The sequence below is a fragment of the Cnephaeus nilssonii genome, assembly GCF_951640355.1.
Source record: "Cnephaeus nilssonii genome assembly, chromosome: 2".
NCBI lineage: Eukaryota > Metazoa > Chordata > Mammalia > Chiroptera > Vespertilionidae > Cnephaeus > Cnephaeus nilssonii.
This window is the reverse complement of record NC_137073.1, coordinates 49,390,091-49,415,818: the sequence shown is the minus strand read 5'-3', so window position 1 is coordinate 49,415,818 and position 25,728 is coordinate 49,390,091. Positions and strand designations below refer to the sequence as shown.

The following is a 25,728-nucleotide window of genomic DNA, read 5'->3' as shown; positions in this document are numbered from 1 at the left end:
TTCTCTCTTCTTCCCAACTTTTCAAATCCTATCTAGGTACCTTTCTAGACCCAGCTCAATTTATCCTCTTTTTTTTTTTTTTTTTTTTCTGAAGTATTGTCACCAACTAGTTCTATACCCAGGAACTGACCTTTTTATTTGTAAGATGAGGTTTAGCGTGGATAGTTTCTAAAGTTTATTCATACTTAAAATTCTCTTTTTAAATCTATAATGAGTCAGCTTTATCTCACAGTAGTCTCTGAACTATAATAGCACTTGTTGTCTTTATCTTTTGCTTGGCATTAATTATGTAGTACCTTGTGATAGATTGTGTACTGTGTTCTTATTTATCAGTTCCTTAGTGTTTATCATCATTACTATTTTTGACTCAGTATTTTCCTGCAGCACTGTTCATGTCCTGGTTTAAGTTTGGGTGTAATTATTTGTGAGGGATACTAGTTAACATTTTTATAAACCACTAGTAATTATTTATCAGACAAAAATCATTAGTGGTTATTTACTTTGGAGTAGGATGTGACAAACAAAACTGCTGCATTTTAAATTCAGTATGAAATAGCTTATTTAAGCAAGTATTTGCAACAGCTTATAGACAAAGCCACCCTATCTATTAAAAGGGTAATATGCAAATTAACCATAACTCCGTTACAAAAGATGGTGGCGCCCATAGTGGCTGGCAGCGGCGCCCCAGCGATGAGCCCCAGCGTCCTGTGCGCCCCAGCCCGTGGAGGGAGGGGGTGAGGGAAGGCGGGAGGGCCTCTGGCCAGAGGCTGGCTGGGGCGCGGGATACTGGTGTTGTTGCAGGCCAGGCTGAGGGACCCCCTCCCCCTCTGTGCACGAATTTCTTGCATCGGGCCTCTAGTTATATATAAGTAAGTGCAGGATTATGCACACCCCTTGAAAATTGAAAGCTGGCCGAAAACGGTTTGGCTCAGTGGATAGAGCGTCGGCCTGCGGACTCAAGGGTCCCAGGTTCGATTCCGGTCAAGGGCAGGTACCTTGGTTGCGGGCACATCCCCAGTAGGGGGTGTGCAGGAGGCAGCTGATCGATGTTTCTCTCTCATCAATGTTTCTAACTCTATCCCTCTCTCTTCCTCTCTGTAAAAAAAATCAATAAAATATATTTAAAAAATAAAAAAATATTCTTAAAAAAAAATTGAAAGCTGTTTAGGAAGCAGGTGAGGAATTGCCATATTCTTTCTTTCTGTGTGTGTGTTAGTGTGTGTGTGTGTGTGTGTGTGTTAGTGTGTGTGTGTGTATATGTATGTTATGTGCTATTGAGTTGGCTCTAGCTCTTGACAACTCTGAATGATTGATATTATCTACAGTGTTCTGTCCTCAACAGCCTTGCTTGGCTCCAGAAGACTTATGCTGATGGCTTCTTTTATGGAGTCAGTCCATCTCATATTTGGTCTTCCTGTTTTCTTGCTGCCTTCTATTCCCAGCATTATTGGGCTTTTCCAAAGAACCCTGCCTTCTCATGATGGCAGGAGATGCTGTGGAGCACTTGTAAAGTCTTCCCTTTTAGTCTTCCAACTCTGTAGTCCTCTTACTTCTAAAGAAGGACAAAATAGGAACCATAGCATCTTACTTAGAGGTATTGATCTGTAGCCCTGTTCATGGAGTTAGACTTATGGCAGAGATAGTTGTCATGAGGTTCTGAAAAGACACTACATTAACTGGAATAACAAATTTAGGCTAAACGGAGTGAGCTCAGCTCAGCTGTCTCTATAATTGAGTCTTGGGAGAACTTGGAGGAAATCAGATACCAACACTTGTTAAACTGAAGTACCCTGGACCTAAAAGGTCTATCTGCATCTACCACTAGAACCCTCTCTGTGAGGAGTGTTATGCACTACCAGAGGCTCGGTGCACGAAATTCGTGCACTCAAGTGGCAGGTCCCTCAGCCCAGCCTGCGCCCTCTCACAGCCCGGGAGCCCTCGGGGGACATCCTTAGTGCTGCCACGGAGGCGGGAGAGATTCCCGCCACCGCTGCTGTGCTCGGCTGAGCAGCGCTCCACCTGTGGGAGCTCACTGACCACCAGGCGGCAGCTCCTGCATTGAGCATCTGCCCCCTGGTGGTCAGCGAGTGTCATAGCAACCGGTCGATCCACTGTTTGGTTGATTTGAATATTATTATATAGGACTAGAGGCCTGTTGCACGAAGATTCGTGCAAGAATAGGCCTTCCTTCCCCTGGCTGCCGGCACCGGTTTTCCTCTGACACCTGGGACCCAGGCCTTTGCTCCGGCCACCGCCTTCCGCCTTCGCTCCAGTCGGAGCCTTCAGTCTTGTGCTCCGGCTGGAGCGCCACTCCTGTAGCTCCCTCTGCCCCCGCCCTCCCCCTCATAGGAGTCCTGCCCCGCCCAGCCGCTCCGTGCCTGCATAAGCAAATTAACTCACCATCTTTGTTGGGTTAATTTGCATACTCACTCCTGATTGGCTGGTGGATGTTGTGGAGGTAGGGCCAATTTGCATATTTCTCTTTTATTAGTGTAGATATTGGAAAGAATCAGGATGATGCAGAAATAGGATATTTGGGGTAAGAGAGAGGCAATTAACCTGTGAACTGAGGCACCCAGTTTTCATTTTGCTTTATCTTGTTCTCTGCTCTGGGATACTAACATAAGGTGGTCCTGTTCATGTGGTGCTAATTTCAGTAATGACTAGAGATTACCATAATTTGTAAGAAAGTAAATAAAATTTATTCTTAGGGCATGGGGAATAGGAGAATGGAGTGTGGATAATAGGATCTAAGAGAGTCTTTTGGGGAGGGATACAACCATTATGGGAGGTTGTCTCCATTTTACAGGCAAAGAACTGAAACTGAGCAGTTTATTAATGTGCCCAATGTCACACAGTTAGTAAGCAGAAGAATAGGCATGTAAAACCCTGGTAAATGGGTCCTGGCATCAATGTTCTTTACTACTACAATTTAGGTAGTCAGGAATATTTGCAAATGGGTATTTCTAAACACAAACAGATTTAAACAGAAATAATTTGTGATTTTTTAAGTGTATCTTCTAATAAAATTTACCTTTCTGATTTGGATCAATATGAAATTTTTGTTTGTTTTAGAGTTTTTGTTTTGCTCTGAGAAACAGTAGTTCCTTAAATTCAGGGAAAAAATATTTCACTTTGATAATAAGAATTGATCTTAACTTCTCTCTTTTTTGATCTATATAACATCCTGATAAAGGACCTTGTCAGAAAAGGCTTGAGTTTAATTTATATAAAATTTTGGATTAGAATTAAAACAATTTTTTTACGAGTTTATTTGAGCTCAAACTGATGACAGTTGCTGAGAAGCAAGATCTCAAATGCTCCCTAGATTAGAATTTTTAAACGCAAGTCTTTTGACTTGTATTCCTGATTTTTAAATGACCACCGTCGTCATAAAGAGAGAAAGATTTTGGTATTAAGGTAGAGTATTGCTGTATTAGTCTACATAGGCTGCCACAACAAAATACCACAGATTGGGTGACTTAAAGAACAGAAATTCTTAGTTCTGAGTTTGGGAAGTCCAAGATCAAGGTACCTGCTTATTGGATTCCTGGTGAGAGCTCTCATCCTGGCTTGCAGCTGGCAGCCTTCTCACTGTATGTTCACAAGGCCTTTCCTGGATGCCAGAGAGAGAGGAACTAGTGTGTCTTCCTTTTCTTATAAGAGCATTAGCCCTATTAATCCCACCCATATGACTTCTTTTAACCTTTATCACCTCACAGGCCCTATCTCCAAATATAGACACGTTGAGGGCTCGGACTTCAGCATAAGAATTTGAAGGAACACAGACAGTTCAGTCCATAGCAGTTGCCATTTTTGAGGGATGAAAGTATTCAACTAGTTCTAGAGTTGCAGTTTGTCATTCTGCTACTGGGTGGTGCTGCAGTATAAGATAAGCAGCACTGTTTGAGAGGAGGAACCACCAGTGTTCAGTCTCAGATGAAAATTAGATCGCTATTCCATTCTTTATAGGAGTTTATATTAATATCACATTGTTCCTTTCATTTTCACCTTATTAACATATAAGGAGAGGTTTTGTCCTAATTTTCAGCTGCCATTCATTAGACTTAGGCTGATGTCTTAAGCACCTTTTCTCTTGCTTGTAAGTTATGCTGTTCTACCATGGATGATTACCCTTATATTACGTTGCTAATATTTTAATTTGATTCTTATAGCATTTTATTTTGGTTTATTATAATTATATTATTATTTCACTATATATTGCCACATCCCATAAGGACTGTGTATATGGACTGAGCTTAAAGAAGCAGGGGCAAGTCGGCTTCTCAGGAAGAAGGTTTTTTGTTTGTTTTTTAAATTTATTTGAAAGAAACCTATTTTGTTGTTTCACTAATGCAGTGGTCGGCAAACTGCTGCTCGTGAGCGACATGCGGCTTTATGGCCCCTTGAGTTTTTAGCAAAGGCCAGCTTAGGAGTACCCTAATTAAGTTAATAACAATGTACCTATCTATATAGTTTAACTTTAAAAAATTTGGCTCTCAAAAGAAATTTCAATCATTGTACTGTTGATATTTGGCTCTGTTGGCTAATGAGTTTGCCGACCACTGCACTAATGCATTCATTGATTGATTGTTGAATGTGCCCTGAACGGGAATCAAACTTACAACCATGTCATAAGGGGATGATGCTCTATCTCAGTGATGGCGAACCTATGACACGCGTGTCAGCACTGACACGCGTAGCCATTTCTTCTTTTTTTTAAAGAGAGTATTTTTTTTTATTGAGTTTTTTACAGAGAGGAAGAGAGAGGGATAGAAAGTTAGAAACATCGATGAGAGAGAAACATCGATCAGCTGCCTCCTGCACACCCCCCACCGGTGATGTGCCCGCAACCAAGGTACATGCCCTTGACTGGAATCGAACCCGGGACCCTTGAGTCCGCAGGCCGACGCTCTGTCCACTGAGCCAAACCGGCTTCGGCACGCGTAGCCATTTCTGATGACACGCGGCCGCTGAGGTGGCCGCATGCCGAGGATGAAATATTTGCTGCTCCTGAGGATGAAACATTTGCGAAATAATGTTTTTTCCTCAAAGTGACACACTACCCGAGTTATGCTTAGTTTTTTGGCGAAGTTTGACACACCAAGCTCAAAAGATTGCCCATCACTGCTCTATCTAATCAACTGAGCTTACCCGACCAGGGTCAGGGAGAAGGTTTGAATGATTGTTGACAGAAAGCTAAGGTTCATCTTACTTAGTAATTGCCAATTTTCTCTTTTGACCTTTTGGTTCACCTTTGTTAATTGTTTTTTTTTCTGATCACTTTTATTCAGTGAAGTAGATTTAGGACAAAAATGAAAAATGTTTTCTAGATATTGTTGAAAGAATATGTTAGGATAACCTCACTATTTTTGTTGTTAGTTGTGGTGAAACATCAGCTGATCTTGAGAACAGGCAAGTGATACTTGGCAGTTCACTTGTAGTTTTAAGATTTTATATTGTTGCTTATATTTGGCCAAACAATATGTTTTATTGTAATGAATTTGACTCTGCAATTGTATGATTTTATCTGTAGAATTTATACAGAGGATCTACTGGTTGGCTTATTTTACCTCTTCCTAGACTTAAAGGACATAGGTAGATGATTTCATCATTTGTCTATGCTGGTGCTCTTTGAGTATCATGTTTTTAAATCTTAGGGATTTTTATCTGGTATTTTTTGAGAAGTTAATGTATTCCATGTGCCAGGAAAATTAACTATGCATTACAGATATAGGAATGGATTTGATTCACAGAAGGTGTGATATTAAAATTTTTTATTGTGCCCTGACTAGTGTAGCTCTGTTGGTTGGAGTGTTGTCCCCTGCTTAAAATGTGGTAGGTTCGATTCCTGGTCAGGGCACATAACCAGGTTGTGGGTTCGATCCCCAGTCGGGGCATGTGTGGGAGGCAACTGATGAATTAATCTCTCTTTTTCTCTCTCTCACCCCTCTCCCTCTCTCTCTTCTGGGGGCATGTCTGTCTGTCTGTCTTCTCTCTTTTTCCCCCTCTCCATCTCTCCCTTTCTCTCTCCCCCTCTCCTTCTTTCCTCTTTTCTTCTTTCCTCCACTTTCTGTCAGATCAATATAATTTTTTTTTGTCATTTGTGTCTGTACATGTGTGTTATTCAAAAATTTTCTTGGTAAATACTGCCCTGATCAGAAATCGAACCTGCAACCTTTTGGTATACGGGATGATGCTCCAACCAGCTGAGCCACCCAGCCAAGACAATCAATACGTATTTTAGCATATTTAGGAGTGTATAGAAATTGTGATAGAAATGAGTTAGGTGTCCTGGAGGAACTTAAATTGACAGTCACAGACTTCACATGCCTGAGAGAAGTATAGATGTTCCCGATTGAGGAAGATAGGAAGATGTACATGAACTGACAAGGAGGGAAGAGATAAAAAGATTGAGTAGGAAGTTCCTCCACACGCTTACCTTGTAAGAGATTCAGGCCTGTGCACATGTTTTAATGTCTCTGTTCCATTGGTTGATGAGGAGATGCTAAATATAGAGGGAAGGGGAGGAACTCCAGCATAAAAGATCCACAGTAATTTTTAGCCACTGAGAGTCCAGAGTTGTTTTGATTTTGCGGGTGAAGTGGGTAAGGACATTGTCAGAGTAATATAATTGTTACTTGAAGAAGAACTTTAAGTCTAGAAGAGACTAATGGTTTTTTGTTTTAAACAGAAGCCCAGTATTTAATCAGATTAAGCATGGCTTCTTTGGTTGATGAAAAGGTGACAGGGTTAGATGTAACATTAATTCCTGAGATTTACGTTTTTTCAGTTCATCCTCCTGCAGCCTTTGAGGCCTTACTGAGGAAAGGCAGTCTTAGAACCATTAACCCAGCTCCCTAGTTTTCAGTTCTTTTGCATTTATATCCCCACCCCCACCCAGTTGGTTGTAGCTGTACTTTTGAAATCTGTCCATTTAAATGTTAGTATTCACAATTCCATTTTCATGTTTGAAAAACAGTTTTATTTATATAAGACATTTTAAAATCTGTAGTTTGGTATATATATCGATTCATGGATCCTGTATCTCACAGAACTCAGAAAAACATTTTACTTACAAAGCACTGATTAATTAGAAAACAATATAACTCAGGAACAGCGAGATGGACGAGATGCATAGGGCAAGGGATGGGGAAAGTGCGTGTAGTTTCCATGCCTTCTCCTAGAGCAGCATTCTCCAAATCTCCTCGTGATCAAAAACCTTGAAGTTCTTGAAATCTGTTCTCTTGGGTTTTTGTGGAGGGTTTGTGACTGGTATAGCCTATTAAATCATTGGCCATAGCTAATGAGTCCAGTCTCAGCCTCTCTTCCCTCCCTGGAGGGTTCCAACCCTCTACTCACTTGGTTGGTTCTCCTGGGAACCAAGCCTCCATCCTTCCCAGTGGGCTTAAAAATCACTTCATTGCCCTCGCTGGTTTGGCTCAGTGGATAGAGCAACGGCCTGCCGACTGAAGGGTCCCAGGTTCAATTCTGGCTAAGGGCACATGCTTTGGTTGCAAGCTTGATCCCCAGTAAGTAGGGGGCATGCAGGAGGCAGCTGATCAATGATTCTCTCAAATCATTGATGTTTCTCTCTCTTTAACCCTCTCCTTTCCTCTCTGAAATCAATAAAAATATTTTAAAAAATCATTTCATTAACATAACAAAAGATACTTTTGATGCTCTTATCACTTAGGAAATTCCAAGGGTTTTAGGAACTGTGCACCAGAAAGAAGAAGACCAAGTCAAAATATATTTATTATTGTAAATCACAATATCACACATCTCCCTTCATTGAATAGCTGAAGAAACTTAGACTCAGATATGTAAAGAAGTTTTACCATAGTGGAACAATTCAATAGAGGCAGAGCTAGAACTAGACCCTGGAATATTCTGATTTCCTGCCTAGTGCTTTAATTGCCTGGATATACCTGAATTTTCACCTTTGAAATAAGCAAATTTTAATAAATTGGAGGTCTGACAGCAAAAATTGAAAATTATCGCCCTAGCCGGTTTGGCTCAGTGGATAGAGCGTCGGCCAGCAGACTCAAAGGTCCCGGGTTCGATTCCGGTCAAGGGCATGTACCTTGGTTGTGGGCACATCCCCAGTAGGGAGTGTTCAGGAGGCAGCTGATCGTTGTTTCTCTCTCATTGATGTTTCTAACTATCCCTCTCCCTTCCTCTCTGTAAAATAAATAAATAAATAAACAAATAAATAAAATACATATATATAAAAAAATTGAAAATTATCACCCAAATTTTTTATTTCCAGGTTTTTGAAGAAACTGGTTTTGATATCAAAGATTATATTTGTAAGGATGATTACATTGAACTTCGAATAAATGACCAGCTTGCTCGTTTGTACATCATTCCAGGAATTCCAAAAGACACAAAATTTAACCCGAAAACCAGAAGAGAAATTCGGGTATGGAATTGAAAATACTTTCAGGTTGCTGGATGAAGTAGGAAATTGCTTTCAGAAACTCTGATAATCATTAACTAAGTGAATTATTTTTTCTTGTGTTTCAGAACATTGAATGGTTCTCCATAGAGAAATTGCCCTGTCATAGAAATGATATGACCCCAAAATCCAAACTTGGTTTGGCTCCTAACAAATTTTTTATGGCTATTCCCTTTATCAGGTATGTTCATATTTCTTGAAATAAAAAACAACAACTAACCTTCATAATTCTGATACTCAGTTTCTTCATATAGCCAAGTTTTAAAGGTGAATTCTTAATGTTTCCATAGACCATTAAGGGACTGGCTTTCTCGAAGATTTGGAGATTCCTCAGACAGTGACAATGGATTTTCCTCAACTAGTAGCACACCAGCTAAACCTACTGTGGAAAAATTGAGGTAAAGAAATATATTAAAAAAAGAAAAAGAAATATATTCATAGGATTCTGACTTTCTGATAGTTTTTAATACAGTAGCATTTTGCTTCTAAAGTTTGCAGAGGTGTTGGATTCCTTTATAGGAACTATTTTGTTACTGGGTTTTTAAAACGTTTATGAGATGAAAGGGAAGGAGCTTTTGGCACATTTTAAAAAGTATACAAAGGGTACCGACTCTTGAGATGGATAGATCGAAGAGGAGGAAAAGAGAAATCATCTGTGTGTGTTTATACTGTTACTTCTCTGTTCTCATATTCTACTTTATTTTATTTTTAAATATATATTTTATTGATTTTTTACAGAGGAAGGGAGAGGGATAGTTAGAAACATCAATGAGAGAGAAACATCGATCAGCTGCCTCCTGCACACTCCCTACTTGTTATGTGCCCGCAACCAAGGTACATGCCCTTGACCAGAATCGAACCAGGGACCCTTGAGTCCGCAGGCCGACGCTCTGTCCACTGAGCCAAACCTGTTAGGGCTCTCATATTCTACTTTAGAGATACTCGAGTTTCTGAAAACGGTTGAATGGAGCATATGTTGAGGTCTGTTTCTTGTGTAGAGGAGATGAAGGATGCTCATGTATTACTTGTCCAGAAAGAACTGAAGACTTGGGTGGGCTTCTTTTCTTTGCCTCATACTATAAAGAGTGACTATTACATGGTTATAAACCACAAGAACATTTTCTTGGTTGGAACTTAATAACGTATAAATCATAATTACAGAGTAGGCTGAGTAATTTTGTTCAATAAGCATATATTTGTAGTCAATTTGTTAGAACTTTGCCTATGTTAGGTTAAAAGAGTTGCTTTTTACATTTTCTTTAATTTAGATGTTCTGTTTTTAATCCCAGAGCTTCAAAAATTAAACAATAGAAGGAAACCACATTGACAGTGAATATTTTTTAAATACATAGAGAATATTCCATTTTATTTGGGTTTTATGAGGACAGGCGCTTGAACTAAATGTAAATGTCATTTTTGCCTATCAGAAACTGATTATTATAATCAAATTATATACCACTAGATATAAGTGAAACAGTTAAAAAGTGTAAACAAGAATGCAGCCAGTTTTGAAAGATACAAGATACTGCTGAAAAGTTATAAAATAGTGAGTGGAAAAAAATATTGACTGTTCATGTTTGGAAAATCTGTATGAAATGACAACCATACCTTTTAGTCTTAGGGTTTATGGTGTTGGAGAGTAGAATAAGAAGATAATAAATCAACTACTTTAATCACATTTCAGGTTTCTTAGGGAGGGAAGTATGTGTTTTTAGTGCATAATCTAATGTCTGTGATAATGTATTGAAGTATCTGAATTTTGTCTAAAGAAAGAGTTGAGAGTCTAAAATTCTATTTTTAAAGATCATGGTTTATTTTTAAAATATATTTTTATTGATTTTTCAGAGAGGAAGGAAGAGAGAGATAGGAACATCAATGATGAGACAGAATCATTGATCAGCTGCCTCTTGCACGCCCCTTGCTGGGGATTGAGCCCATAACCTGGGCATACTCCCTTGACTGGAATTGAACCCAGGACCCTTCAGTCCGCAGGTCGATGCTCTATCCACTGTGCCAAACCGGCTAGGGCAATATTGTAATTTTTAAGTGAGAAAGAGGAAGAATTCCAAAATATTCAGAAACAATCTTACTGAATAATACGGTTCTTTGGATTAGTGACTGTATTGTATTATACATGGGAGTGTACTATAGAACGGGATTTATTCCAAACTATTGCATGAGTGCAATCTTTCATAATGAAATTATTTTGCATAAAAATTTTATGACTAGATCTTTATTTAATTTGCTCAGCCTTTGTCTTGGGCCCCTTAATATTTTGCTTTGGAGTATAGCTTAATTTTTCATATCCTCTTCCAACATGGATGTAGTCCATACTTGACCTTTGTAGAATCAAACTATACTTTAAACATGCCAGTAAGAATATTGAGTAGTCTGTCCTATTAAGAAGGAAAGTCCACTTACATTTGTTTCAAGTAAATTTAGGCAGAATTGTTTTCACATTTTTAAATGTATAACCACTCATAGGGAAGAGATGGTGTGGATAGTTCAGAAAAGTTTGGGATTATTAATTCATTCAAATACTCTTCTGCATGCTGGTGATAATAGACAAAGCAGACTTACGCTCCAATAGTGGGAGATAGTCAATAAGAAAGTAAAATTTGTAGTCTATAAGATAAATTATCAAAGTGGTAGAAGAGCTATAAGAGAAAATTTTCTGATGTGATTTTTATTTTTTAAATCTTGGTATAGTCGAACCAAATTCCGCCACAGTCAGCAGTTATTTCCAGAAGGTTCCCCAGGCGACCAATGGGTAAAGCACAGGCAGCCCCTGCAGCAAAAGCCATATAATAACCATTCTGAAATGTCTGACCTTCTAAAAGCAAAGGTGAGTGATATACATTTAAAGATTTTCATAACTTTAGGTCATTTGACTTTGAAACCTATCTGAGTTGAGGAATTGCTAATCAAATAGTTTTAGAGCTCTGAATTGTTGATGAAAGAAACCTGTGTTCCTGACTTGTGATTTGAAGCTGGCCTGAGACTCCCTTCACTTTTATAGCATGGCTATAAATTCAGTAAGTGGAAGGATTAACATCTGACTTTGTTATATATGCTATCAGTGAAAGGTTCCTTACTGTGTTGTATTCTAGTCTATGATTATACGACAGTTTATTCTCTTCTTTAAATTTTTTTTTCAATTGCAGTCGACATACAATGTAATATTAGTTTCAGGTATAAAACAGTGATTATAAATTTATATAACTTACAAAGCGATCACCCTAAGTCTAGTACCCATATGACACCATATATGGTTATTACAATATTACTAGAGGCCCAATGCACGAAATTCATGCAAGAGTAGGCCTTTCTTCCCCTGGCTGCCGGCACCAGTTTCTCTCTGGCACTCGGGACCCGGGCTTCCCTTGCAGCCCTGGCTTCGTTCGGAAAGTCATCCGGAAGCTTATCTGGAAGGATGTCTGGTCTAATTAGCATATTACATTTTTATTATTATAGATTGACTGTATTCCCTATGCTGTACTTTATATCTCTGTGACTGTTTTGTAACTGCCAATTTGTACTTGTTAACCCCTTTACCTTTTTCCAACAAATTGCACGCCCCTTGCTGGGGATTGAGCCCATAACATGGGCATATTCCCTTGACTGGAATTGAATTTGATTTTCATCTGGCAACCATCAGTTTGTTCTCTGTATTTGTGAGTTTGTTTCTATTTTTTTTTGTTTTGTTTACTTTGTTTTTTAGATACAAGTAAAATCATATGGTATTTGCCTTTCTCTGTCTGACTTATTTCACTTAGCATAATACCCTCTAGGTACATCCATGTTGTTGCGAATATTAAGATTTCATTCTTTCTTTAAGGCTGAGTAATATTTCATTTATATACTAGTAAGTAATACCTCTTCTTTATCCATTTATCTATCAGTAGACACTTAGGTTGCTTCCACATCTTGGCTGTTGTAAATAATGCTGCAGTGAACATAGGGGTGTATATATCTTTTTGAATTAGTGCCTGGGATTTTTTTGTAGATAAATATTCAGAAGTGGGATTGCTGGGCCATATGGTAGTTCTATTTTTAATTTTTCTTTTCTTGTTAAAAATATTTTTATTGATTTCAGAGAGGAAGAGAGAGGGGGAGAAAGAGATAGAAACATCAATGATGAGAGAGAATCATTGATTGGCTGCCTCCTGCATGCCTTACACTGGAGATCAAGCCTGCAACCTGGGTATATGTCCTGATCGGGAATTGAACCGTGACCTCCTGATTCATAGGTCAACACTCAACCACAGAGCCATGCCAGCTGGGCTATTTTGAATTTTTTTAGGAGCCTCTCTACTGTTTTTTATAGTGGCTGCACTAATTTGTAATCTCAACAACAGTGTTCAAGGGCTCCCTTTTCTCCACATCTTACCCAACACTTGTTTCTTAATTTATTGATAGTAGCCATTCTGACAGGTGTGAGGTGATATCTCATTGTGGTTTTAATTTGCATTTCCTTGATGATTACTGATGTTGAGCATCTTTTCATGTCCGTTGGCCATCTGTATGTTCTCTTTGGAGAAATGTCTATTCTGGTCCTCTGCCCATTTTTTAAAAAAAGTTATTGATTTGAGAGAGAGAGGAAGAGAGAAAGAAATACCATTTTTAAAAAAAATATTTTATTGATTTTTTACAGAGAGGAAGAGAGAGGGATAGAGAGTTAGAAACATCAATGAGAGAGAAACATCGATCAGCTGCCTCTTGCACACCCCCTACTGGCGATGTGCCCGCAACCAAGGTACATGCCCTTGACCGGAATCGAACCTGGGACCCTTGAGTCCGCAGGCCGACGCTCTATCCACTGAGCCAAACCGGTTTCAGCAAGAAAAAGCATTTTATTGTCCTACTTACTTAGGCATTCATTGGTTGATTCTTGTATGTGCCCTGACCAGGGATCGAACCTGCAACCTTGGTGTATTAAGAGGACACTTTAACCAACTGAGTTACCCAGCCAGGGCCTCTTCTCATTTTTAAAATCAGATTGTTTTTTTTGTGTTAACTTATATGAGTTCCTTAGGTATTTTGGATATTAACTGGTTATCAGATTTATCATTGGCAAATATCTTCTCCCATTTAGTAGGTTACCTTTTTTTTATTTTTATTTTATTTTATTGATTTTTACAGGGAGGAAGGGAGAGAGATAGAGAGCTAGAAACGTCGATGAGAGAGAAACATCGACCAGCTGCCTCCTGCACACCCCCCACTGGGGATGTGCCCGCAACCAAGGTATATGCCCTTGACCGGAATCGAACCCGGGACCCTCCAGTCCGCAGGCCGACGCTCTATCCACTGAGCCAAACCAGTTTCGGCTACCTTTTTGTTTTGTTGATGGTTTCCTGAGCTGTCAAAAAACTCTTTTAAAAAGTTTGATGTAGTCCCTCCCATTTGTTTACTTTTTCTGTTTTCCTTCCCTGAGGAGACATATTTAAAAAAATATTAGAGTGATATGAAAGAGTTTACTGCCTACTGATTTTTCTAGGAGTTTTATGGGTTTTTTTTGGGGGGGGTCTTATATTGAAATCTTTAATCCATTTTGAGTTTATTCTTATATATGGTGTAAGAAAGTTATCAGTTTCTGTGACATTAGTCTGTTTAGTTGTTTTTATTTTTCTCTTTATTTTTAAATTATATTTTATTGATTTTTTACAGAGAGGAAGGGAGAGGGATAGAGAGTTAGAAACATCGATGAGAGAGAAACATCGATCAGCTGCCTCCTGCACACCCCCCTAATGGGGATGTGCCCGCAACCAAGGTACATGCCCTTGACCGGAATCGAACCTGGGATCTTGCAGTCCGCAGGCTGACGCTCTATCCACTGAGCCATAACGGTTTCGGCTTATTTTTTCTTTTTTAATATATCTTTATTGATTTCAGAGAGGAAGGGAGAGGGGAAAGAGATAGAAACATCAATGATGAGAGAGAATCATTGATTGGCTGCCTCCTGCACGTCCCCCAATGGGGATCAAGCCCGCAACCCAGGCAGGTGCCCTTGACCGGAATCCAACTTGGGACCCTTCAGTCCGCAGGCTGATGCTCTCTATCCACTGAGCCAAACCAGCCAGGGCAAGTCTGTTTAGTTTTCACAGCACCATTTATTGAAGAGAACTGTCTTTGCACCATTGTATATTTTTACCTCCTTTGTCATAGGTTAATTGATTATATAGGTGTGGGTTTATTTCTGCTTCATTGATCTATGTGTCTGTTTTTATGCCAGTATGATGCTGTTTTGATTACTACAGCCTTATAGTATAGTTTGATACTAGGTCGCATGATAGATACCTCCAACTTTGTTCTTATCAAGATTGCTTTGGCTATTCAGGTTTTTTTGTGGTTACATACAAATTTTTGGATTATTTGTTATGGTTCTGTGAAAAATGCCATTGGTATTTTGATATGGATTGCTGTGAATCAATAGATTGTTATGGGTAGTATGGACATTTTAATGATGCTAATTCTTCCTGTTCATGAGCACTGTATATGCCTCCATTTCTTTCTATCTTCAATTTCTTCTATGACTTATTCTTTTCTGGGCACAGGTGTTTTACCATCTTGTTTAAATTTATTCCTGGGTACATTTTTTTTTTTAATGAATTGGGATTGTTTATTTATTTATTTATTATTTTTTTATTAAGGTATTATATGTGTACATATCTTACCATTGTCCCCCCCACCCCACACCCATACATGCCCTCACCCCCCAGAGTTTTGCGTCCATTGGTTATGCTTATATGCATGCAAACAAGTCCTTTGGTTGATCTCTTCTCTCCCCCACCTCTCCTTAACCTTCCCCCTGTAATTTGACTGTGTTTGATGCTTTACTGTCTCTGTATCTATCTTTTTGTTCAACAGCTTATAATTTTCTTTATTATCCATAGATGAGTGAGATCATGGGATTGTTTATTTTTTAATTTATTTTTCTGATAGTTTGTTATTGGTGTATAAAACTGCAACTGATTTCTGAATATTAATTTTGTATCCTGCTATTTTATTGAGTTCATTTATCAATTCTAATAGCATTTTAGTGGACTCTTTAGAGTTCTTTATATCATGTCATATGCAAATAATGACAATTTTACTTTTTTTCAATTTGGATGTCTTTTATTATTATTTTTTCTTGTGATTGCTGTGGCTAGGACTTGCAATATTGTATTGAATAGAAGTGTGCTGAAAGTAGACATCCCTGTCTTGTTCCTGATCTTAAGAGAAACGCTTTTAGCTTTACCATTGCATTTGGTATGAACTGTGGGTTATATATGGTCTTTATTATGCTGAGATGTATTTCCTCTATTCACATTTTGCCTAGAGTTTTTATAGTAAAAGGATGGTGAATTTTGTGAAATGCTTTTTCTGCATCTTTTGATATATATGATTTTTATCCTTTTGTTTATGTGGTGTATTATGTTAATTGATATTGAACCAACCCTGTATCCCAGAAATAAATTCCACTTGATCATGCTGTATGATCTCTTTAATGTATTGCTGGATTTGGCTTGCTAATATTGTGTTGAGGATTTTAGTATCTATGTTTATCAGGAAGATTGGCTTATCATTTTTTGGGTAATAGCTTTGGTTTTATAATCTGGGTAATGCTGGCCTCTTCAATTTTTTGGACTAGTTTGAAAAGGATAGGTGTTAAATCTTTGACTGTTTGGTAAAATTCACCTGTGAAGCTATCTGATCCAGGACTTTTGTTCGTTGGGAGTTTTTTTTTTTTTTCATTACTGATTTGATTTCATTAGTAGTTATTGGTCTGTTCAGATTTTCTGTTTCCTTTTGATTGAGTCTTGGAAGATTGTATCTTTTAGGAATCTATTCTTTTCTTCAAGGATGTCCTGTTTGTTGTCATATAATTGTTTGCAGTGTTTTCTTATAATAGTTTGTATTTCAGTGGTCACATTGTCACTTCTCTTTTATATCTGACTAGAGGCCCAGTGCACGAATTCATGCACCAGTGGGGTCCCTTGGCTTGGCCTGCGGGATTGGGCTGAAACTGGCTCTCGAACATCCCCCGAGGGGGTCCTGGATTGCGAGAGGGTGCAGGCCAAGCTGAGGGACCCCACCAGTGCACGATTGGAGCCAGGGAGGAACTGCAGGAGAGCTCCAGGGCGTGTCTGGCTCATCTTGCTCAGTCCTGATTGGCCTGACCCCAGCAGCAAGCTAACTTACCAGTTGGAGCATCTGCACCCTGGTGATCAGTGCACGTTATAGTGACTAGTCGACTGTCTGCCCCCCTGGTGGTCAGTGCATGTTATAGAGAGCAGTTGAGTGGCCTTAGCATATCATTAGCATATTACGCTTTGATTGGTTGAATGGCTGACTGGTTGACCAGACACTTAGCATATTAGGCTTTTATTATATAGGATTTTATTTATTTTGGTCCTCTTTGTTTTTGTGATGAGTCTGGTTACAGGTTTATTAAGTTTATGTTTTCAGCTCTTACATTCATTGATCTTTTGAATTTTTTAAAAACTATTTTTTTTATTGTTTAAAGTATTACAAATAGTAGTACACATGTCTCCTTTTTTCCCCCATTGACCTTCCCCCAGCCTTCCCTACCCCCCGGCACATGCCCTCACCCCACTCCCCCAGTGTCGTGTGTCCATTGGTTATGCTTATATGCATGCATACAAGTTCTTGGGTTGATCTCTTACCCCCCTGCCCCCCAAACACTCCCCAGCCTTCCTGCTGTAATTTGACAGTCTGTTCAATGCTTTTCTGCCTGTGTATCTATCTTTTTGTTCATTGGGTTATACTATTCTTTATTATCCATAAATGAGTGAGATCATGTGGTATTTTTCTTTCACTGCCTGGCTTATTTCACTTAGCATAATGCTCTCCAGTTCTATCCATGCTGTTGCAAATGGTAAGAATTCCTTCTTTTTTACAGCAGCGTAGTATTCCATTGTGTAGATGTACCACAGGTTTTTAATCCACTCATCTGCTGATGGGCATTTAGTCTGTTTCCAAATCTTAGCTATTGTAAATTGTGCTGCTATGAACATAGGGGTGCATATATCCTTTCTGATTGATGTTTCTGTTTTCTTGGGATATATTCCTAGAAGTGGTATTACTGGGTCAAATGGGAGTTCCATTTTTAAATTTTTGAGGAAACGCCATACTGTTTTACACAATGGCTGCACCAGTCTGCATTCCCACCAGCAATGAAGAAGGGTTCGTTTTTCTCCACATCCTCTCCAGTACTTGTCATTTGTTGATTTGTTGATAGCCATTCTGACAGGTGTGAGGTGGTACCTCATTGTTTTGATTTGCATCGCTCAGATGATTAGTGACTTTGAGCATGTTTTCATGTGTCTCTTGGCTTTCTGAATGTCCTCTTTCGAAAAGTGTCTATTTAGGTCCTTTGCCCATTTTTGATTGGGTTGTTTATCTTCTTTTTATTAGGTTGTAATAGTTCCCTGTAAATGTTGGAGATTAAACCCTTACCGGAGATAACATTGGCAAATATGTTCTCCCATGCAGCAGTGGGCTTTCTTGTTGTTTTGTTGGTTTATTTTGCTGTGTAGAAGCTTTTTATTTTGATGTAGTCCCATTTGTTTATTTTCTCCTTAGTCTCTCTTGCCCTAGGATCTGTGTCTGTAAAGATATTGCTACGACATATGTTCAATTTTGCTGCCTATCAAGTCTTGTAGGATTTTTATGGTTTCCCATCTTACGTTCAAGTCCTTTACCCATTTTTAGTTTGTTCTTGTGTATGGTGTAAGTTGGTGATCTAGTTTCATTTTTTTTGCATGTATCTAATAAAATTTCCCAGCACCATTTATTAAAGAGGCTGTTTTGATTTCGTTGTATATGCTCTTGCCTCCTTTGTCAAATATTAATTGAGTATAATGGCTTGGATTAATTTCTGGGTCCTCTATTCTGTTCCATTGGTCTACATGTCTGTTCTTGTGCCAGTACCAGGCAGTTTTGAGAACCGAAGCTTGGTTATATAGTTTGATGTCTGGTATTGTGATCCCTCCAATTTTGTTCTTCTTTCTCAGGATAGCTGTGACTATTTGGGGTCTTTTTTTATTCCAGATGAATTTTTGCAAGAGTTTGTTCTAGATCTTTGAAATATGCCATTGGTATTTTAATAGGTATTTTATTGAATCTATAGATTGCTTTAGGTAGTATGGACATTTTAGTGATGTTGATTCTACCAATTCATGAACACGGTTTGTTCTTCCATTTGTTTATGTCTTCCTCTATCTCTTTTTTTAATGTCCTGTAGTTTTCCGAGTACAGGTCTTTTACGTCCTTGGTTAAGTTTATTCCTAGATATCTTAATTTTTTTGGTGCAATGGTAAATGGGATTGTTTTTTCCATTTATCTTTCTGTGAGTTCATTATCTACACTGATAAAAGAGAAACATACAAATTGACCATCCCTCCACTACGCCCACCAGCCAATCAGGAGTGAGTATGCAAATTAACCCAACAAAGATGGTGGCCGCCATGGAGCTGGAGCGAGCAGGAGGCTTGGGTTGCCCCGGCGACGGAGGAAGCCAAGCTTCCTGCCCGCCCTGGCCTCCGCTCAAGGAGTGGCTGGGGGCCTGGGTCGCTGGGGTGCGTGGCCAGCCTGAAAATGGCCCTCAGCCCCTTACCCAGGCTGGCCACACCCCCATGGGGTGAGGGTCCCCGCCAGCCTGGGTGAGGGGCTGAGGGCTGTTTTCAAGCTGGCCACACCCCCATGGGGTGAGGGTTTCCCCTGGGGGGCTTGGCCAGCCTGCAAACAGCCATCAGCTGCTCACCCAGGCTGGCCAGGCACCCAAGTGGGTACCCCCACCGTGAAGGGGGTGTGGCTAGCCTGAAAACGGCCCTCAGCCCTTTACCCAGGCTGGCCATGCCCCCATGGAGTAAGAGTTCCTGCTGGGGGGCGTGGCCAACCCGAAAACAGCCATCAGTCCCTCACACAGGATGGCCAGGCTCCCCAGTGGGAAACCCACCCTGAAGGGGGTGTGGCCAGCTTGAAAACAGCCCTCAGCCCCTCACCCAGGCTGGTGGGGACCCTCACCCCATGGGGGTGTGGCCAGCCTGCAAACCAGCACAGGTCCCTCACCCAGGCCGCCCCACGCCCCAAGGGAACCCCCACCCTGATCCGGGACACCTTTCAGGGCAAACCAGCCGGCCCCCACCCGTGCACCAGGCCTCTATATCCTATCTAATAAAAGAGTAATATGCAAATTGACCATCATTCCAACACACAAGATGGCTGCCCCCATGTGGTCAAAGATGGCTGTCCCCATGTGGATACAAGATGGCCGCCACAAGATGGCCAGCAGGGGAGGGCAGTTGGGAGGGACCAGGCCTGGAAGGGAGGGCAGTTGGGGGCGATCAAGCCTGCAGGGGAGGGCAGTTAGGGGTGACCAGGCCCTACAAGGATCGGGCCTAAACGGGCAGTCGGACATCCCTCAAGGGGTCCCAGATTGGAGAGGGTGCAGGCTGGGCTGAGGGACGACCCCCCCGCCCCCCGTGCACGAATTTCGTGCACCGGGCCTCTAGTATACTAATAAAACGGTACTATGGCACTAGCTGGTTTGGCTCAATGGATAGAGGGTCCCGGGTTGTGGGCTTGATCCCCATTGGGGGCATGCAGGAGGCAGCTAATCAATGATTCTCTCTCATCATTGATGTTTTTATCTCTCTCTTCCTCTCTAAAATCAATAAAATACATTTTAAAAAAATGAAATAAAAAGGGTGCTATGCTAATTAGACTGGGAGACCTTCCAGGAGACCTTCCGGACCTTCTTCTGGACAAAGCCATGGTGGCAGGGCCGAGGTAGAGGTGGTTAGAGGCCAAGAGGCGAGGGCAGTTGTGGGTGATCAGACCAGCAGTGGGGTCAGTTGGGGGTGAGCAGGTCATCAGGGGTCAGTTGGGGGTGATCAGAACAGCAGGGGGTGCAGTTTGGAGTGAGCAGGCCGGCACGGGGGGCAGTTGGGGATGATCAGGCTGGCAGGGGGTGGCATTTGGGGGTGAGCAGGCCGGCGGTGGGCGGCAGTTGGGGGTGAGCAGGCCGGCAGGCAGAGTGGTTAGGTGCAATCAGGCAGGCGGGCAGGTGAGCAGTTAGGAGCCAGTAGTCCTGGAATGCGAGAGGGATGTCTGACGGCCGGTTTAGGCCTGATCCCTGCACTTGGATGTGGGGGGGGCAGGTCCCTCAGCTCGGACTGCACCCTCTCGCACTCCAGGAGCCCTCAGGGGATGTCTGACTGATGGGGAAAAAAAACAAAATTAAAACAAAGGCACATCTGTAATACTTTCAACAATAAAGATGCATTTTAAACAAAGGAAAATATCTTAGTTGAAAAGAGCTTTATGTGAAATAGTATAAGTAATTGTTCTACACTGTGCTTTATATTCTCAACTCAGAGATATTAATTGACCCTATGTTCACTTAACCCTTTGCACTCACTTGCTTTTTTCTCGATTCCTTTATTCTAATGCTAACCATGTCGAGTCACACTCGACATCCGAGTGCAAAAGGTTAATATTAATTGACCTTATGTTCACTGACTGCAGGACTGACTTCCGCCACGCGATGCAGCACTGACTGCCATGGGGTCTGCGATCAGAACCTGCCCTTCTCTCCGGGCCTGATCGCAGCCCCCTCGGCAATCAGTGCTGTGTTGCTGAGGTGCCCGCAGCACTGACTGCAGAACTGACTTCCGCTACACTGACCCAGCACTGCCTGCCACGGGGGCTGCGATCAGACCCTGCTTCTCTCTCCTGGCCCCTGTCCGGGCCTGATCGCAGCCCCCTCGGCAGTCAGTGCTGTGTCGCTGAGGCGCGCGCAGTGCGGCAGTCAGTGCTAGGTCGCCATGGTGACTCAGCACTGATTGCAGGACTGACTAATGGTGTTCAGTCAAGCCTTCGGTTGTTCTGGACATTACGGACCCTGCCTCTTTATATATAGAGATAGTGGATTACCTCTCCTGCATATTTCTTACTCGAATACTGTGTTCACTGTGCCCACTCCCAGAGAACTTTTATTTTTTAAAGTAAGCACATATTTTTTACTTTTATTTTTAAAAAAATATACTTTATTGATTTTCTACAGAGAGGAAGGGAGAGGGATAGAGAGTTAGAAACATCGATGGGAGAGAAACATGGATCAGCCGCCTCCTGCACAGCTCCTACTGGGGATGTGCCCGCAACCAAGGTACATGCCCTTGACTGGAATCGAACCTGGGACCCTTCAGTCCACAGGCTGATGCTCTATCCACTGAGCCAAACCAGTCAGGGCCCAGAGAACTTTTTTTTTGAAAGTCACACAAACTTGTCCCTCTACCCCCATTATTTGCTTTTCTTTAAAAAATAGTTTTTATTTATTGATTTGAGAGAGAGAGGGAGAGAGAGAGATAGAGAGAGAGAGAGAGAGAGAGAGAGAGAGAGAGAGAGAGAGAGAGAAATATTTGTTGCTCCACCAACTTAATGCATTCATTGGTTGATTCCTGTATGCACTCTAATTGGGATTGAACCTTGGTGCTTTGGGACAATGCTCCAACCAACTGAGCTACCTGGCCAGGGCCCTCTCCCCTTGTTTTTTAACTCATGCATTGGAAACAAAATCTGTAAGCAGAAACGAAGTAAGGCAAGAGGTGTGGGAAGATTCCTAGGGACCTTTCTTTGTGACACACTATAATGATAAAAGCTTAATACGCTAATTAGATCGGACGTCCTTTCAGACGAAGCCGGGGCTGCGAGGGAAGCCCGGGTTCCGGGTGCCTGCTGGCAGCTGGAGGGAAGCCAGCCTGGGTCCCAGAGGGAAGCTGGTGCCGGCAGCTGGGGGAAGGAAGGCCTACTCTTGCACGAATTTTGTGCATTGGGCCTCTATTCTTCTAGAAGAAAAAATACTGATATGGTATAGTTTCCCCAATGTTTTAGGAAGATTTATTTGGAGGAGGGGGTTGCTTTGCTAAACTCTGATTCAACCAGCTTATCAAATTCATATGGTGTAATATTTGTCCTATTACATAATACTATAGGTTTACATTTTATTTCTTTCTTATTGCAAAAACAGAATCAAAGTATGAGGGGAAATGGCAGAAAACAGTATCAAGACTCACCTAATCAAAAGAAAAGAACAAATGGGGTCCACAGCCAGCCAGCTAAGCAGCAGAATTCCTTGATGGTAAGAGTTTGTTATCTCATGCTAATAAGGGAGTTCACTCTTTTTAAGAGTGGGGCAAGGCATTGTCAAGGCACATTGAATTGATAAAAGACTTCATTTTTATGGAGTGAAATAATGTAGTTTGCCCACAAAAAGTGTTTTTGGCTGCTTTCATTTATGGGTTTGTAACATTGATTCAATTGCACATCTAATGCCTGATTATTTTTATGTGATTATTTAAATTAATTTTAATAACTGCGTGAAAACAATGTGGAGTCAACCCTGCTTTTGAGAGTAAGTCCTTGCCTATTCTGTCTATATTTTTCTAAATAGAGTCTGTTATTTTAATGAAGTTAAAAGTTTGAAAGAACATTACACTGAATTTTTTTTCTTTCAAATGGATAGAATTAAAAAATAAATAAAGCCAGTATTTTGTAATTAGATTAGGCCTAAAGATAATAACCGTCAGCAGTTTTAGACATTTACTTGTATTCTTTTAGTCTATACTCCAAAAGTAATTCATAAACTAATAATCTTACTTATCTTTTCTGTAAGTCCTGTTATTTGTATGCTGAATTGCTTTATTGTAGCCTCACCTATTTTTCTTTCTTTAATGGTGATAATAGTAATTTTAGTTTTTAGCAAAAACATTTTACCTGAATACCTTAGATGCTGTACCTAATGTCAGACTTACTGAGTTCACTAGCAAAGACATGTTAAAAATCAGTTTACTGTTAGACTCCTTGCCCTTTACTATTACTGTTCTTTTTCCTGTTAGATTGGCAAACATGAAAATATATCTAGTTGTGTATTGTTGAGTATAGTAACAACACGTAAAATTTACTGATGGGTACAGCCTTCTCTCAGAGAATAGTTTGGCTTTATTGAAAGCCTGATAAAAGTTCTTACCTTAAAGGAGAAATTTAAAGAATATTTATTTATTTACTCTTTTTTTTTCTTTTTTATATATTATTGATTTTTACAGAGAGGAAGGGAGAGGGATAGAGAGTTAGAAACATCGATGAGAGAGAAACATCAATCAGCTGCCTCCTGCACACTCCCCACTGGGGATGTGCCCGCAACCAAGGTACATGCCCTTGACCGGAATCGAACCTGGGACCTTTCAGTCCGTAGGCAGATGCTCTATCCACTGAGCCAAACCGGTTTCGGCTCCTTTACTCTTTTTAATAATGAAAAACTGGAAACTATGTAAATAATCTAAGAAAACAATATTAAATGCAGTGTTGTAGCCCTAGCCGGTTTGGGTCAGTGGGTAGAGCGTCGGCCTTCGGACTGAAGGGTCCCGGGTTCAATTCTGGCCAAGGACACATGCCCGGTTGCAGGCTCGATCCCCAGTGTGGGGTGTGCAGGAGGCAGCCAAACAATGATTCTCTCCCATCATTGATGTTTCTCTCTCTCTCCCTCTCCCTTCCTCTCTGAAATCAATAAAAATTTATTTAAAAGAAAAATAAACGCAGTATTGTAGATCTATGTCATAGACTATCATGTAGTCATTAAAAATGATGGTATAGATTTGTATTTAGTGAAAAAGAAATATGTTCAGAGTATATTACATTTTAAAAGTAGGTATCATCATTTATAATAAGTGAAATAACTAGAAATGGTATATTGTGTATGTTTATGTTTTTTTAATAGAAATTTGAAAAAAGACTCCATCCACGAAAACTTCAGGATAATTTTGAAACAGGCAAGTTATTTTCTTTTTAAAGCTTTTTCCTCATGGTATTTGGTTTTGGCCTAACCTTGATTTTACTGGAGAGTGTGATAAACCGTAATGGATAAACGGAGAGAGTTGCACATGTCTGTAGAGAGAGTTTATATATGTGGTCAAGTACTCTAAATATGAAACTGGCTAAAATGAATTTATTTACATGATTAATATGAAATTATTTGCCCTTTCAGTGTGCTATTTATTTTGTGAATGTCAAACCTGTGTGCTGTGCATGGATATTATAGGTAAATAATAGCTTAAGGTTTAGAGAGGAAATAGAATCAAGTATTGTAAAGATGAGGAGACCTCATTCTAGGTGTTACATAGAATGTATGTAAGGGGTGCACAGACTTTAGAGAGGGAACATTTTCCCACTTTTGGAGGTAGAGATCAACTTTTTAAGCTGGTACTAAGGATAACTTATTAAAATGACATTTAGAACTTCTCCACCTTCAATTATGATGAAGAGTAGGTGTGTGATTTGATTTGGAAAGTAATGTTGATGAATGTAGAAAGCTCTTTGGTAATACTGATGTAGTTGGGATATATAGCAGACTGTTTTCTTCTTAGGTGCTATTTTGAATTTAATGAAATTCCCTATGTAATAGGCATTTATTCATCTAACTAAAAGATCTTAAGAAATGAAAAACATTATAATCATACTTTTTGGAGTATTGTCTATGATTTAAGCAAGATAAAAGCTATTTTTAAAGAGATGCTTTAACCCTATTTTGGAAAATTAAGGTTAACTACGAAGAAGCAGAAACTATCATTAGTTTAGTGTAGATGAGTGATGGGGTAGGAATCCTCTTCACAGGATTTTTCTGGCCATCTTGGCTGGTGGGATCATGTAAGCTGTGGTTTAATCAACAAGATTTCAGAAATAAATTATTTCACAAAATTTTGAAAAAGTCTATGTTCAGGAATATTAAAGAAGGAGCACTATAACTTTGTAGCCCTAGCTTAGTTGGGCATCATATGGATGTATAAAATTTTGAGTCGTCTTGAGAAGGAGGTATAAAAGAAATCTTGTCCTGGGAAACCTCATTTCAGAGTTTTCATCTCAGCTTCTTGCTGTCTGTTCCAAACATATTTTCCTATTCTACTAAACATATTTTCCTGCTCTACTTTAGAAAACTTCCCCAAATCCTGATAATAAGCCAGTGCTTTGTTGTACTATGGTTTTGAAAAGTTGGATTTTTCTTTAGGTTGTATATTCCCTGAAGATTGGTAAGCTCCAAATAAAGCTTTAGCTTTATTTTTGTATAATTAAAATCTTTACGAACTGTACATTGTAATTTTAATCTTACAATGCTTAAATTTTTATATTTGTCAAGAAGCTCCCACTATTTTGGCACAGAATATGAATATTGAAGGTTAAAAACAGGTATGCCCATTTTTGAAAATAAA

The 25,728-nt window shown here is 40.0% G+C and overlaps 1 protein-coding gene across 3 annotated transcripts in view; it reads left to right on the top strand.

The window, feature by feature from the left end:
- Window positions 1–25,728, top strand: part of DCP2 (decapping mRNA 2) — an 80,117-nt gene that overhangs the window by 44,705 nt on the left and 9,684 nt on the right. For all 3 annotated transcript variants that reach the window (XM_079784478.1, XM_079784477.1, XM_079784476.1), the window contains 6 exons: window positions 8,273–8,425; window positions 8,530–8,642; window positions 8,752–8,859; window positions 11,171–11,306; window positions 22,497–22,607; window positions 24,243–24,294. In XM_079784478.1, the coding sequence (XP_079640604.1) occupies window positions 8,273–8,425; window positions 8,530–8,642; window positions 8,752–8,859; window positions 11,171–11,306; window positions 22,497–22,607; window positions 24,243–24,294 (673 nt within the window). The remainder of the gene's footprint in view (window positions 1–8,272; window positions 8,426–8,529; window positions 8,643–8,751; window positions 8,860–11,170; window positions 11,307–22,496; window positions 22,608–24,242; window positions 24,295–25,728) is intronic.